General features: G+C 33.9%; 1 protein-coding gene across 2 annotated transcripts; it reads right to left on the bottom strand.

Annotated features, from left to right (window-relative positions):
- Positions 1–681: 681 nt before the first annotated feature.
- LOC110666896 (protein unc-13 homolog) lies at positions 682–16,463 on the bottom strand. Of its 2 annotated transcripts, none has more exons than XM_058151934.1 (27): positions 16,250–16,463; positions 15,598–15,678; positions 15,329–15,504; positions 15,177–15,241; positions 14,441–14,777; positions 14,046–14,112; positions 13,716–13,866; positions 12,825–12,992; positions 12,541–12,651; positions 12,087–12,296; positions 11,722–11,823; positions 8,840–9,058; positions 8,068–8,142; positions 7,703–7,783; positions 6,820–7,002; positions 6,559–6,714; positions 5,378–5,470; positions 5,130–5,201; positions 4,899–5,016; positions 4,556–4,734; positions 3,642–3,723; positions 2,956–3,060; positions 2,773–2,879; positions 1,949–2,026; positions 1,765–1,860; positions 1,366–1,461; positions 682–1,156 (listed from the first exon to the last, which is right to left on the bottom strand). In XM_058151934.1, the coding sequence occupies exons 2-27, from the start codon at positions 15,603–15,605 to the stop codon at positions 983–985; spliced, it is 3,309 nt and encodes a 1,102-aa protein (XP_058007917.1). In that variant the 5' UTR covers positions 15,606–15,678; positions 16,250–16,463; the 3' UTR covers positions 682–982. The 2 variants fall into 2 exon arrangements, with proteins under 2 accessions (XP_058007917.1, XP_058007920.1); XM_058151937.1 differs by having other exon boundaries at positions 16,282–16,463.
- Between the last annotated feature and the right edge of the window lie 254 nt (positions 16,464–16,717).

Genomic DNA, 16,717 nt, shown 5'->3' with positions numbered 1-16,717 from the left:
TCCAAGGATGATTGGTTGTTAAAAGCAAAGCTTAATTTCAATTACCTAAATCATGTGTCTCATAATTACGATAAAAATAATTAAAAATAAAACTTTTTCTTATTATTAAAGTGTTGGGTTTAGCTCAACACACCTTTTAAAATTATTTTAAATATTGTTAAAAAATATTTAATTATTTTCAAATTTTTATAAATAATTTAAAATTAATTTTTAGTTAATACATTTAAAATTATACTGTTTGATTCACATATCAGCATTTTCATACTAAGACCACACAGTAATAATGAATCAAATCAATCATAAATTTAATTTTATCTTTTAATTTATTTTTTTATAAATTACAAAAAAATTAAATTACAATTTTTTAAAATTATTTTTAATAAGTCCAATTGATCGAAATTTAGGCAGTACCATACTACAAAACTGGTCATCGCCTCTTCAAAGGAAAAAAAAAAAATCATATCAAATTTGACATTATTGTTACTCAAATATACTAATTAAAGGATACTAAAAATTAGTTTAAAAAAATTAAAATTTATATATTTTATAAAAATTAAAAATAATCAAATATTTTTTTTTTCAACATCTAAAAAATATTTTTATTTTATTTTTTTACCTGCAAAATACAATTCCAAAAGGAGCCAAAATGGGGTAAAAGAAGATAAGAACATAACTAACAAGTGGTTGGAAATTCTCAAACGGACTTTACCTGCAAGATTAGGAGCTGTATCAAGGTCATATAATTATGGAAACAATAATAGGAAGCAAAGATAGATACAAATTACAAAACCTCTATGGGCATACAGATAGTGAACACTGAAAGAAGTAAATATCCTTAGTATTTTTTTTTTTTTTTTGGAGGGAAATGGAAAAGAATAGAATTGAAATGATATGAACAAAATAGAATCGCTACAGATACACAGTTACTGTTTTTTCTACCCTTCTATGCATCTCCAAGTGAACACAGCACAGGCACTCTCCACTATACTGAAGACTTGGGTATTTTGAACTGTTTCTTGAGGAACTGGGATGCCTCCGAGTCACCCCTATGACATAATATTCTCAATAAAGTCTGTGTATCACCACCTATTTTGCCTCCACCACTCTGTCTTTCCACTCCACTTGCAGATTTCAGGTCATCGATCAATTCTCGAGTCTGCAATCCAAGTGCAAAATGGAAATCAATATACCTTAAACGTGGAGCTGAAATATACCTTATCTAATATAACACCGGATTAATATGTGTAAAAGAAAAGGTTGAAATCTGCATCTAGCATAGTCTAAAACCTTCCATCAATGAGGCAACATTCCATTGTTTATTACAATTTTCTTGAGGATATTTTAAGCATCGCTACAGCAACTAACCTCATAGGCATGCAACTTAATTACATTACGAACTCGTGCTATATGATTCTCCACTACTCCTCTAGGAAGCCCATCTCCTCCGGAAATAAAAAATTCCTACAAGTCAAACACAGAACAGAAACATGTGAGACAGCAAATAATAATTAGGTGAAAAGACTCGGGAAGATGAAATTGCTCCTGTTGGATAACCTAATTCTACCAGGCCTCATTAATAAAGCAATTAAACATTACATCACAAATTATAAAATCATTCTTCATGCAACTTTTAAAAGCCTTCTTTAAAGAAATTTCCTTAGTCAAATACAAGAGGTGCCCAAATCAGAAATTGACAGCAAATTTTGTCTAGCCTATCCATTTTTTTCTGGCTAGTTCAAACTTGAAGCACCAGTGAGTAAATACCTTCAAAACTTCCAAATCTTCTTCCAGTAATTTTGCATCAGCTGGGGAGAAAACTCGTGATGGTCCTCCATCTAGTATTACACGAAGTAAACCATCCTGAAAGGAAAAACCACTTCAGTGAAAAACAAATTCAGGCATTTGTGGTATTTTTATAGAGATGTACAGAGAAGCAAAAGACACAGACCAGCGAAGCCTGAAGGAGACTCGTCACAATGCGATCCCTGAGGGGTTCCACAATAATATCACATAGTTGATTTAGTTCCTGCAGCAGTTGCTAACAATGAGGTCTTCTATAAAGCATAGATTTTAATAAAATCAAATAGCCGATTTAGTTCCTGCAGCAGTTGCTAAGAATGAGGCCTTTTATCATACCATGGAATATAATAAAATCAAATAGTTGATTTAATTCCGCCTTATTTTTCTTTGATGGTCATAGCTCATCAAAGACATATCAATCTCCTGAACCTAAGAGTGAAGTATAACAGCTTTGTCAAGTTGTTGTAAAAACTTGTGCAGTTATCATTCCTTTGGGTACTGACTGCAACATGGGAATATAATTAAAAACTATAGGGCATCTTAAGTTGCATCGGCTTGAGAAATGAGAAGTACATTTTGCAAGCTAACTTGACTTACTAGACGGCTCCAACATAAGAGAGTTGGCACTTCCAGTATCACAACGCACATGGCAATTATATAAACGAATCCATTTCTGGACAAATAAAAGCCACATTTGCATGCAAGTTAACAGGATGGCATACAATGCAGTCATTTGCAGAACTTACAATGGAAGGGACAAATCAAATAAATTCTCACTTCTACGAACTTTTCTTCTACAAGATTGAAGAAATATAGCAAGGATCCACACATGTAAGCCGCTTTATTTTGGCAGAAGAATGCCACATTGCTTTCTTTTCCAGTCAAAAGCTATAATTAATTGGTTTTATTTTTTGCACTTCATAAAGAAATGTATAGCAATAAGAACGTAGCATCCTAAGAGGACCAACTTACCGTATCAATTGGTTCAATTAGTGCTTCTAGTCTGGACTGAGAGACGCTAGGTCTATATAGATTTTCAATGAATGGCTCCCTCAAGTCCCAGAAGATGATTTTAGTTCCTGTAAGAACCCAAATTAATTGAAGGTCAAGTTAACGTCTCAAGGATAGGCTTCAGTAGTAGCCAATAACTCTTACCGGTGAATTCACAAATGCGGTCAATAGCAGCATTTATGTCTTTTCTACTCCCATCAAATGTACCCTTCTGCTTGAAACTTGTGGACTTCTCATCTATGGATTTTCCTATTAATGTAGGTATTCATATGGATTATGGCAAACATTAGAAAAAAAATTGCTTATGTTGGAAGCATAAGCATATCATGGCATTCCCAAAAATTTAAAAAAAAAAAAAAAAAAAAAAAATTGAATGAGTAATTGTACAAGCTACAATTTTTAGCAGCCGTACGGATGCAACAAACTTGGGGTTGAGTGAAACAGGGAGCTATAAAAGTTGGAAATGTAAAATAACCTCACAAATCCTAGAGAGTATTGGAAGTAAATACTCACTACAATCTAAAATCTAATTGATTATATAGCCAGAAAACCAATGAAGTGAATGAGAATATCTGATGCAATAGTGGAAGTGTTTTTCAGACAACAATTATACCAATTTATGTACTACAAAATGAAAAACATAAAATAACTGGATCTACCAGACACAAAAAAAACTTTATCTTCCCTTTCCATTAGCTAGCAAGAGCAAAAAATTAGCTAATCAAAAGGGTATCATATCAGTCAGGCATATTCCAACTGTGGATAGCATATGCAGTTCAGGAAAAACTTAAAACAAAAAGCACAAAAGAGTTATCCTTTCAGATACATACTGATAAATTGTTCACGAGGCTTCTTCCTTGTCCATTGCTCCCAAATGCTATCTTCTAACTTATTCAGTTGACTAATTGCATACTGTTCATGGCAGAAAATGAAATGGCAAACACATTGTGATAAAAACACCAAAAAATAGCCTCCACATTTGAAATGAAAAGAATCAGAAAGCCAGCATTAATTAGAACAGATGCAACAACAGTTCTTGACGAGATAAATTGTCACCAAGGTGATGTTATTATCATCCAATTGAGTAATTCCAGCAATTCTGAAATTTTCTAAGAAAACAATTTACATTATTTGAGGTAAAAATTCTCAACCCATTAAGCACATATTCTGTATTTCACATAACAAGTGACCACAAATGTTTCACCAATACCAATGTGCAGGATGATAACATTAAAAGAGAAGAATTAAAGAGAGGACTTTTATGACATTACTTGTACAAAAAGGCCACCTCTGTAATTGAATAAAATTAGAATCAGTTAATGTTCCATGACCATCATATAGTAATAAAATTTTACTTTAAAGAGCAATATGATGTGAGCGCAACATTGCAGGTATATATATATATATATATCTTAGCCTTAATAGTGCATGGTGTGAGTTTGTGATATCTGGAATTAGTATCTCCAGTTGTGTTCTACTTTTGATCCCATTTTGGTGTTATAATTTGTTTCTGTAGTTTTCTCGTCTTGGTTTGCTTCATATATAGAAGAAGTATAGCAATTAGGAGTTCAAAGCTTTTGTATGTGTGAAATTTTTTCTTCAATAGAACAGTCTTTGGCAGAACAAAAAAAAAAAAAAAAATTAAACAATCTTGTCATTATTATACAACTAACATGAAATAATGAATTTGAAGCTCTTTTATTTCATTTCTCAATGAACAATGCCAAAGTTAACTTGAACTCACATAAAGTGTATTCAACTGAACACAAAGAGTTCGAGCGGTCTGGACATTGATTTCCCTTGGTTTTGTCTCATCAGGCAGCCTAGAATCAAATAGTTCCTTCTTTACGAAAGCCTTTATTCCAGCTTCCTTTCTGTATCGTGTGAGAACAGGGACAGGTGGAATTAAATCTTCTTTGGATGCTGCATGTCAAAATCACTCTTTAAGATTTAACTGGTAAGAGGAGAAGAGGAGCAGAAGGAGGAAGAAATAAAAAAGGGAAAAAGGGAGAGAGGAGAGGGAGGGGGGGGGGGTTGTGGTGGTGGGGTTGTTGGTGCAAATAAATTTACATGCGGCATATACTCACCCAACTTTTCAACAACATGATTTGAATATACTTGAAATGCATTGTCAATGCCCCGAAACAGCCCATTCAATTCTGAAGGCCTCATTGGAACTTTAAGAGCAAAAAATTGATCAACTGTCTGCACCAAAATGAATATTTGTGATGCAAGCATTTGTTAGTGTCTCTAGAAGCAGAAATGACATAAACATTCATATATTTCAGTTAAAATAATAATAAAAAAAGTATTCATGCCTCTTCCACAATCCTATATACTTCGACAATTGAACTCCCATGCCGCTGCTGAGGAGATATTGGGTTCCATCTCTGAAAGAAAATTGCAGCATACATTAGATAAAGGAATTTGATGCCTAGCTGGGGCAGAAGCAAGATTAAGCGTACCCCAAGGTTTAAATAATTGATTTACATAGATTAAGAATAGGACATATTCAATAAGAAAAAGTGTTCACGAACGGATAAATGAAACAAACTTGAACAGTTACCTCTTGTTGAATGGTGCGCTCAACCCAACCTAAAATTCTTCCAAGTTGTGAATTGACCCATCGCATCACCAGTGTTCCAGATATAGATTCAACCTTTTTAGAACAAAAGGGCAAAGAAAGAAAAACAATGAGAGGGAAATAAAACTGAATGAAAACATCCTAGTAATTAGGCACTACTATTGAGTGTATGACATTATTATAAAAGCTTGATTACAAGTTACTCAAACAATTTGATAGCTGCATTCTCTCATAAAGAATTAAGATTTAGCCATATCACATTAACCACAAGCGCCCAAGTATGTTACAAATTAGAGAGCTAAAAGAAGGGATTACACACAGACTTAATGCACACCTACAAACATTAGCTGGTTACACAAATCTGCAGCTAATCCTATTGACAAGGGGGCATCCAATAGAGCCAAAACTTTTTTACCACCTTGTTTGAAGAAAACATGATGCGGCAGTGATCTTTCTTCTTCTACACCACGACACCAACCCACAACAAACCACCCCCCCTCCCTCTTCTTTCTCTTTGTAGGTGGGAGAGGGGTTGGATGAGTGGTCCTATTTCTTTCTCTCTTTTTGTGTTAGGGGGGAAAGGGTAGCAGAATTGGCTTTGCTTAAGTGAATTCTGAAAGTGTTCTGGATGTGGTCCTAAAACAGTTGGTTGTGTGTAAGATTCAGTTTTCTATCTAGCCTTGGACTTTGACTAGTGTAATATGGATATTTAGGTCCATATCAAAAAACCTTTTTAAGGACATGAAATGGAAGTCGAGGCCCTAATAGTGCATTTCCAAAGAAGGGACCACAATTGTAAATTTGGCTAAAGTGCTTTTTGTGGTTCATTAGCACTTCTCAAAAACATGTGAAACAGGTAGACTTCCTGGTATTTTCACAAAAGAACTCAAAAAAAATCAAGGACTTTATAACCCTAACTTCCAGACTAATTGATGCCACTGAGAATCCCCCCTCCTAAGTCCTACCTAAAAGTTCAAGTTTGACACTGTAGAAGACTTGGTTATCAAACCAAATAATGCTATCCAACTTAATGGCATCTTTGTCCCACAAGCTCCACTCAGCCTATATTATTGGAATTTGGAACTAAATTTACTTGATGATAGAGAAAACAGATAGGTAAAAAGAAAGAGAAAACTTCAAGCAATAAATTCCAGCTATTTCACCTGGTATGGAGTTAATTTCCTGAAATTGACTTCAACATTCCCCTCTTCGCAGGCAGATGCGATAAGTGACATTATATACTGCTCAAGACTATCAGCAGCCGGAAAAACTGATACAACATCCTCAGTCAGATGTTCAGCACCATCGAGAAATGGTTTCTGAAGACAGGCAAGTCTAATTAAGCTTCCACAACGAAGGAAGGAAGGGGGAAATAAGAACATATGCAATATTGCAATCATGCAAAACCAACACAAATTCCTTACCAATTTGATCCCATAAAGCCTGTGAAGAAGCGATGCTGAAATTATGATTGCTTGTGGATGTCTCTGAGACAAAATTGGCGTGAATATGGTTGATTCTTTTTTCAGAAGCTTCTTGGTTTCTTCTGCAAGTAATGCTAGAGAATGCTCATCCATTGTGTCTAATTTTTCAACAGCTTGCAGAGACTGCATTAAGAAGAAGAGGAAGGAGGGAGAGAGAGAGAGATACAGTAATTTTAAAGATAATTAAATAAGTCAAAATCAATATTCACAATTCACTAGTTTCATATAACTTAAAATTTGTTCTGAAGGCAGCCAGAAACTGGAATGAACAATATTTTACATATATCACAGCCATAGCATGCATAAAATACATACAAGGTTGCTACTGTGCAAAACACAATTTTTTTTTCCAAAGTTGTAATAAATAAATTATTAACCTCTTGAAAAATTTGAATCCCTTTATCTTAACCTGATCTCTTCCTATTCTCTGAAGTTGTGGAAGGGAAATAATTGGATTCATATTCTCAATCTTAATAGAGAAAGAAACTCTGATATTGCAATCCTCCCAAGTTTCAGCAACTATAATGGATCATTTGGCTGCAGAAATCTATATGAAGAAAATAAATCAAACATTTAAGAAATTAATGTGTTGGATATCTAAAATAGTATCGGAGTTGACTGTTATAGTGTTGTTTTTGGTGTTGGCTCCTATGTTGTATATCTATGTTTATGTATGCCCCACTTGTGAAGGGGAAGTTCAGCAATTACATATAGTTTAAAAAATAAAGTTTGGTGTTTCCTAATTTGCTTTAATTTTAGATCTCATGCTCTATCATCAGCTACCAAGTGGACCAGCTAGAATCCATGATGTTAGAACACTTACCCTCGTAAATGCATTCTTTATGGAGGTTGATATGTATGATTCTATCTGATCCCGATCTGTGGCAGATGTAGATTGTATTACCTACAAGAAAAATGGAAAATACGTATAAAAAAACAGAAAATTTCAATTTCAATCTCATTGCAAATTAAACTATAAAGTTTCAGGTGTCAATTAAATTATAAAGCAATATGTGCATTGCAAATTAAACAGCCATGTACATTGTAATATTTTGACAATATGTTTCTGTCTAGATAGAAACAAACAGAGCAAGTTCTAACTAAACAATATTCACCTCAAATACAAAATGTATCCCATAATGGGCTCATCTTGAGCACACACACTGCATGAGCAAGATTCTCACATACCTGATCAGATTCTTCCAAAAGAAGCCTCCGAGTAACCATTGCAACTAATACCACATCCTCCATTGTTGCCCACTCCTACAAGGCCAATAATATATATTATGATACATCATTCCAAACCTTGGAAGACAGCTGCAGAGGAAAAGCCTTATAGGAAGGATATTCTTTCTAGTGGGAAAATGCATGATTCAGCATGTAAGAACAGATAAAAAAAACTTTGCACACTTTCATTTAGAGTCCTCCCTTACTCCTAGTACAAATGCACTGCATAGCATAAGTGCACAACATATCAAATGCATCATAAAATATATTTTCACAACAATTCCAGCTTAAAATATTTCTTCCTTCATATCTAGACTTAAATATTAGAGTAGACTAAGAAAAGATAAATTTTAAAAAATTCTCATCAGATTGCTAATCCTCTGAAATCATTGTAATTATGAGCTTCTCAAGCTTTCATTCAAATATAAAAGGATCATCAAGAAATAATACTAAATGTAAATGCAAATAATAATAATAATAATAATAATAATAATAATAATAATAATAATTTAATGGTGAATTTTATTTGCCTAAGCATAAAAGCATGAACAATGGCAGCAGCAAAATGTTCAGGCTACAAATGAGTGCACCAACTTAAGCAATTCAAATTCATTACAATTCAGACAGAGCATCCGCAAATCAAATATTAAAATTGTACCACAACCTATCACCAAAACTATATTAGATAAAAAAAAAAAATAATTCATATACTGCTCCAAACAATTTGTCAAACCTCAGCAAAGTGCTTATGGTAGTCTGCTAGCTGCTTATCAGCCCATTTTTGAATTGGTGACAAAAAAGACAGCAAGAAAGATAAATCTTCGCCTTCAAATTTGGAACGCAAACTCTTCAAGTGCAATCTCTCCTGTGGGCCCCGTTGTTCCTTCAATGGTATCTTCTTCAGCTGTTCAATGACATGTTGCAAAAGTCCATGCTCTTGTGTGATAACATACTGCAATCATACAACCACATTTCTAACAACAAAATGCTGATAATAATGAAAATGAACATAAATTAATGAAGGATACTGCCGATGTTAAATGTCAATGGTGACAAAAACTAAACTAAACACAGCTAATTAAAATAAGGGCCAACAAAAAACATGTTGCAAAATCCCTTTCTTGCTTGCAATGATGTTCTACTCACAACCAAGTTTCACCATAAAATTTGATCCTTTACTGGCAAGACTAGCTGTTAACCACAGATCCACACTGTTTATATTTTTTATGCCTATTTTATTTTTATAATTTATTTATTTTTTGATATACAACTCAATTCAACTCTACTAAACCTTTATTCCAAAAATTTGGGATTGGCTATATGGATTCTCTTTCTCTACTCTAAACGATTTTGGGTTAAATCCTTGAAAATATGTAATGCTTCTAGGTCATATTGTACTACTCTCTTCCAAGTCAGTTTAGGTCTACCCCTTCTTTTCTTTCTATCCTCTACCTTAATGTGCTCTACTTGTCTAACTGGAGCCTCCGTATGTCTACGCTTCACATGACCAAACCACCTCAATCTTCCTTCTCTTAACTTATCCTCAATTGGTACCACTCCTACCTTCTCTCTAATACTCTCATTACGGACTTTATCTAATTTAGTATAGCCACTCATCTACCTTAACATTCTCATATCCGCAACTCTTATCTTAGACACATATGACTCTTTCAGTGCCCAACACTCACTACCATATAACATGGCCAGTCGTATAGCTTTATGGTAAAATTTTCCTTTCAACTTATTGGGAATCTTGCGATCACATAAAACTCCCGTGGCACGTCTCCACTTCAACCATCCGGCTTTAATCTTATGACTAACATCCTCCTCACATCCCCCATCTACTTGAAAGACTGAGCCGAGATATTTAAAGTGATTACTTTGAAACAGTATCACTCCATCCAAACCAACTCCTTCCCTATCACCAATTCGGCCTTCACTGAACTTGCAATGCATGTATTCTATTTTCGTTCTACTTAACTTAAAGCCATTTGATTCTGGAGTACTTCTCCAAAGCTCTAACTTTCTATTAACTCCTTCTTGCGTCTTATCTATCAGAACTATATCATCCGCAAACATTATGCACCAAGGGATACTCTCTTGTATATGTTTCGTTAATTAATCTAAAACTAATATAAAAAGGTAAGGGCTTACAGCTGAACCTTGGTGTAATCCAACTAAGATAGGAAAATCTCGTGTCTCCTTCCACTGTGCGCACAATAGTAGTTGCTCCTTCATACATGTCTTTCAACACTTGTATATACCTAATAGATATCCCCTTTTGTTCTAACACTCTCCATAAGACATCTCTTGGAACACTATCATAAGCCTTCTCCAAATCGATAAAAATCATGTGTAAATCTTTACTCGCATCTCTCTATTTCTCCATCAAGCTTCTGATGAGAAAGATTGCTTCTATAGTTGAACGACCAGGCATGAATCCAAATTGATTGGGAGAGATAGAAGTATCATGATGTAGCCGATGTTCCACAACTCTCTCCCACAACTTCATAGTATGACTCATGTGTTTAATTCCCCTATAGTTTGAGCAACTTTGTATGTCTCCCTTATTTTTAAAAATAGGAACTAAAATACTCCTCTATTCATTAGGCATTTTCTTTGAATTTAGAATCTTATTAAACAATTTAGTTAATCATGCCACTCCCATATCTCCCAAACACTTCCATACTTCAATTGGTATTCCATCAAGTCCACAGGCTTTACCCACTTTCATTCTCTTAAGTGCTTCATTTACTTATAAAGATCTAATCCTTCTAGTATAATTCACATTCTTTTCTATTGTTCTGTAGTCTATATTCACGCTATTATCATTTTGACTATTATTAAAGAGATCATCAAAATAATTTCTCCATCTTTCTTTAATGTCCTCATCTTTCACCAACACTTTTCCTTCTCTATCCTTAATGCACCTAACTTGATTGAGATCTTTACATTTCTTTTCTCTCCTATTTGCTAATCTATAAATATCTTTCTCTCCTTCTTTAGTTTCAAGTTTCTCATATAACTTTTCAAGTTTCTTCTCCTTATTTACTTTTTGATATGTAAAATAAAAAATCAGTTAATGGACATTAAGGGAATAAAAACCAAGGGAAAGAAAGTTTATTTACATGAGAGAGAACAAGAGAAAAATCTGTAGAATGAAAAGAATCAGCATGATATTATTTGCCATTCCAAACAGTGAGAGTTCCAAGCATCTACAGGAGGTTCAAAATTTTTATCATACAAAAGCCAGAAAATTTGTTGGCAAATTAGTTTAGTTCGTACTATGTCTTAGATATGATATCTTATGTGACCAAAATCAAACTGAGCGGATGTATAAACAAGTGGGTGGTGGAGTCCACCTGGGCCTCTTGGGTATCTGAAAAGAAAAAAAGGGAACTGACTACTGCTGTTGGTCTTTATGAGTTTATGTCCATAAAGTCTTAAAACTTCAGGCAAGTAATTTCCTATATACATATTCAAACTAGGAGATTGCGTAGAACAATTGAGAGACATTTTATCAGTACAGAATAATAGCAAAACTATATGCATCTCAGCATTTTTTTTTTTTTGTATGTGTCTGAGTTCAGCAGGTGGGAGAAATGAGAATAATACCTGACGAAATAATACCCATGCATAGCATGTGTAATGGATAGTCTCTGTAACTCCTAGAACACGCCAGGTTGACTTCAATAGCTCAAGTATTTCTTCCACTTCCTGAAAATAAAGACAAAGGTCATATTAGTTGAACCAGAAAACCATGAACACAAGAAAACATTGAAAAAAAAAGTTCGGTTTTCATAAACATCCCCACAAAAAAAGTAACATTCTTGCAAAATCCTAAAAATTTGAAATTTCTTTTGAGCACAGGATATTTTTACATAAGCTGGTACCATAATTTTAGATAACAACTATCTAAACTTATGTAAACAAATCTTCAACCCAGTTGTGTCATGATATCAAGATGAGATATTACTAACCTCTGTCAGCTTCCCCTCATCTAAAATGTCAAAGACACTGAGAAGGAGTTTCTCATATAATCTAACATTAAGGTGATAGCCATCTGCCCAGTGGCATACTTCACCAGTTAAGTCACCCCGAGCTGGCCTCTCAGCAAGTGGAATAGCAATCTCTCTGAGCGATCGCAAGCATTCTGTTCGTTGGACTTCAGCCGCAGATGATGGACGAAACTACAATCCAAAGAGATAGAAAAAAGTATAATAATCATGAATGTTTTTAATAACTGATGAGACGTGAAGTATTTACACATTCAGATGAATATTTAAGTAATGCAAATTGGAAACATCAGAGAATATAAGGAAAAGGATTTCATCAGCCAAGGAGAGGAATGATAAGGTATGCTACATTTTGGTGTGATATGTTGTTATTACAGATGATACCATGTCAAATCTCATGATTCAATAAAGTATATACCTCAGATTCCTCAATTTTTGCCAAAAGAATCCTCAAGTCGCTTGCCTTACGCCCAGATTCACCAAATCCAACAACTGGGTGATTGATAAGACCCTCCTCCAGCATGAATAACTGTATTGAGACAAAGTTAAAAATGTGTTATGTTAATAGCAATCCAATTTCCTCCTACACCTCTAATTTCACTACTTCAAGAGAAATTAAACAGCCAGCAGAAGAAGAAAATTAATAAATAAATAAATAAAGAAGAAAATAAACAAATAAATAAATAAAGTAACTAAATTTACCTGCCTTTTTTGCCACCGTATGTATGCTTTCTTGTCAGAAAATTCTGTCCGTGAAATACAACATAGCAACTCCAAAGGAATCAATAGAGTGTCCATTCTTTTTCCAACTTTTCCAGCAAGAGCATTGAGCAGCCCTTGTCTTGTTCTAATGTCCATTGCCTCAGATATCTGCACTAATTTGAGTATAGTAAATGAACCATTATATCACTCATTGTAACAAGGGATATAAATTGGTGCATATTAAAACACAAGGATCAGGAACTTTAGTAAAGTCAGAATAATACTTCATGAAGTATCTAAAATCAATAATTACATTAGCTAACAGTTAAAACACCTAAAGACTAAAGTGATATAGCATCATTTTAAGCACCAATAAAAGCAGGGATTCTCAGAAAATCAAGTAACACTTGGCCCTAAAAATATCATCATCAGATGACAGCAAGAATCTGACCCATAGCTAGATTGAAAAGCTTCAGCCTTCCATCGCGTTTGGATCAAATGGATATGGAATTCATTTCATTTGCAAATGAATTTCATAAAAATGAATTCATTTTTAAATGAATTCTCATATTTAGCATGTGGTGTACTTAAAGAATTAATTTTAAATTTGTAGCCTTGCTAGTTTAGAATTCATTTGCAAATTCAATCAATTTTAGATACCATAATTTAACCTTGCACTCTTATCCATTCAAATGTCCTCTACCCACTGTAACCTTTATATACAGCCCAGAAAAAATTTTACAACAAAGTGCCATAAATATAAAGAACTGTCATCTGCAAAATCACCTAACATCTTATTTCATCAACTAGACAGAATCCTACACAGCAGAAAAAAAAATGAAGAAACCCCTACTAAACTATGTACATGACAAGAAGAAGTTTACAAAATACCTCCATGTGAGCACGCAAGATCTCTAACAAACCATTCAATCCAGGTGTACGTTCAGACTGCACAACATTTTCACTTTTACTACGTCCAAGCTTCCTCATCAACCTGGACTTTTTGTCTTTCTTTTTTTCCTTTGAAGGAACTATTAGGCCCCTGTTCATATGATGATAACAATAAATGGGAAAAAATGAAAGATTTCAGAAAGACAAAAGAACAGAAAAGCAAAGAAAGGTCACAACATATTCTAAGAACACATGGTACCTAGAAATCTTGTTGATTAACATTAAATGGAAAAAAAAATATGCAAGCCAAATGAAATAATGATAAATTACCCTGCTGCCCCAGCACACGCTAAGAGGACTTCATATGCAGTTTCACGAAGGTCATCATCTGTGATACCTGAAAAGTATAATTCCAAAATAATAATGACAAGCACTTAGTAAATTAGAACTTCACCTTCCATAACAAGATTTTAGTAATAATGCATCCAAGCAGTGCAACAACTCTTCAAATAACTGACCACATATATAACTGTAGCTTTTAATATCAAACAGAAAATTTTTATCTCATTCCTTACTCCTGTACCCATCACAGCCTATTTACTGCTATGTATATGTACGTCAATTTTTTAGCCATTTTTTGAATAAGGATCTCCCAATGTTTTCATTTCTAAGCCTTTATCATATTATAGTTAAAGAAAACATTCTTCTTGAAGAACCATTCTTACCAGTTGCAAAAGCTGGCAATTTGGGCATGAGATCAGCAACATCATTTGTATTACGTCTCGGAATCCTGGCAACATCAACTTCCTCAAGTTCATCTTCATCATACTCAAAATCTTCAATGTCATCCACAGTCAGTTCTCGGACATCAGTGGAGTTAAAGGACTCTGACTTCTCTACACTTGACAATGACACAACAGGAGATGGTGCAAAAACAGGGGCTGTTGCAATAACAGGGGCCGGTGTTGAAACCAAAATGGGTGGAGGTGCCCTTTTCGGAGGTGATCCTGAAGATTCAGGATTCGTGACTAAGAAAAATTCATCTGTGGAACCCCCATTATTCTGAAATTGAGCAAAGAGTTCAACTTTTAAAATCATCAGCACAAGTTCTTTACAATCATCCATATGCTAAATTAAATGAACTAACAGATATATCAAGCACAAATATCAACTAATTTTGGGGAATTATATCGCAACTGAAAGTTAGAAAGAACAAATATATATTTAAAAAAAGGAAAAAAATCAGATCTCTAATTTTAGAAAAACCGCTTGTGCCTCTCATCTCATTATCATATGCATAATTCTCTGGGAAAAAGATTCAAAATGAACCTACCCATGGATTGCAAAGTTAAATAAATAGTAATAACTTCGCAGTATCATAATAGGAATGCCAATGGGCAACTAGATTTGCAAATCAATGAACTACATCATTCATCCACCTTATTGCTAGTTAAAGCATACCATCTGGGGTAAGTCACTGTTATCATGGTAATCTCTTATTGCCTCTGAGAGCTCAAGCATTCCACCTACATCAATAAAAAGCCATTAGGAAGATAAAATCTAACTAAAAAGAATCTTGGAAAGAAAGAAATAAACATAGCATGATGGTCCACCTTTTCTCGCACAATTGAGAACATGATCTACACTGACTTGGTCTAGATCCACGTCATCCAGAGTAACAGCACCAGGAGGCATCACAACTTTCTTAATTAAGCTACCAGAAAGTAAAAAATCTAAAAGTATGCGCCGGTCCCGCCGGTATCTCTGTAGAAGCTGAACAGCAGTCTCCCTAATTTCATCAAGTACACAAATTTAGAAAAAACCAGAGAGAGAGAGAGAGAGAGATTGAAAAAACATATATAAAGTACAGCGCAATACATACTCTTCCATGGCAAATAGAACAGGGAATAGTTGGCAAATTCTACAAAATTTCACAGCTCTGCAATTACGCTATCTTCAGAACCTGGTTATAAAATTAAAATGTTTGTAATTAGAATGCTAATATAGGCGCCGGATTTTCAATAATTGCTGCATCATATTGCATTTAGTGGCACCACATTAAACACAGACAAATACATACACGAGCATTTAGATCCTGATCTAACACTCGAAAAATCTAGGAAAACGAGAAAGCAAAGTCACAGATTCTACTAAACAGCTTTGTTTAGCTGCTGAGAAAATGAAAGAAACAAAGAGAATGTAAAGGGATTGAATTAAAAAAAAAAAAAAAAAAAAAAAAAAAACACAAAATTAGATCCAATTAATCACTAATGAGCAAATAATGAAAACCCATAAAACAAAAACCTTGCAAAACCGGAAAATTCTCGCTAAATTACATCGAAATCAACTTCTTGACTTGCTTCATCATGCCACTAAATGTGAATGCTTTAGATCAGTAAAAGCCAACCTAACAAACTAATCAAGAAAAAAAAATCCCACTTTCTTCCCTTTTACTCAACTTTAAAAGCTTAATTAAAAGATTCGGTAATCAAAGAAACTAAGAAAGTAAAGTTAGATCAATGGATAAATCGTACCTAAAAATAAGAAATCAGTGGATGAAGCATACTAAAGAGGATGATCCTTGAGAAATGCATAGAAAACTCAATGTGAAAGCTGAAGAAAGTAAAAAAATGAGAACTGAATTTGAAAAGGTCAGTTCTTGAGACTCCATGGTTCCATTGGGATTTCGAGAGAGAGAGAGTAAAGGATAGATGGAGGGAGGGAGAGGGAATGGAAGCTAGGAGATGATGTCTGATGACGATTAATATGTATTTCTATAAATAATTCTATATTTTCAGGTCTCATCTGGTGCAAAATTACTATTTCGTGAAAAAATTGACTTTTTAAACTTAGACTGATAAAAATTTGTTGATGTATAAATTAACTTTTCCATAAAGTGAATTTACTATTACCGTTTGTTTGGCTCTGACCTTGACAGAGAAAATAAAGAAAAATTAAAAAAAAATAAAAAAATTTAATTTACTTTATTTTTATTTAATAAT

Source organism: Hevea brasiliensis, chromosome 1 (genome assembly GCF_030052815.1).
Source record: "Hevea brasiliensis isolate MT/VB/25A 57/8 chromosome 1, ASM3005281v1, whole genome shotgun sequence".
NCBI classification, from domain to species: Eukaryota; Viridiplantae; Streptophyta; class Magnoliopsida; order Malpighiales; family Euphorbiaceae; genus Hevea; species Hevea brasiliensis.
This window is presented reverse-complemented; position numbering and strand designations above follow the sequence as displayed.

Coding starts and splice junctions, on each gene's coding strand:
- LOC110666896 (XM_058151934.1), bottom strand. Junction 14,778..15,176: donor ACAGTGACTTACCCCAGATG/GTATGCTTTAAC, acceptor GCTCAATTTCAG/AATAATGGGGGTTCCACAGA. Junction 2,027..2,772: donor TAATTGAACCAATTGATACG/GTAAGTTGGTCC, acceptor CAACTGCTGCAG/GAACTAAATCAACTATGTGA.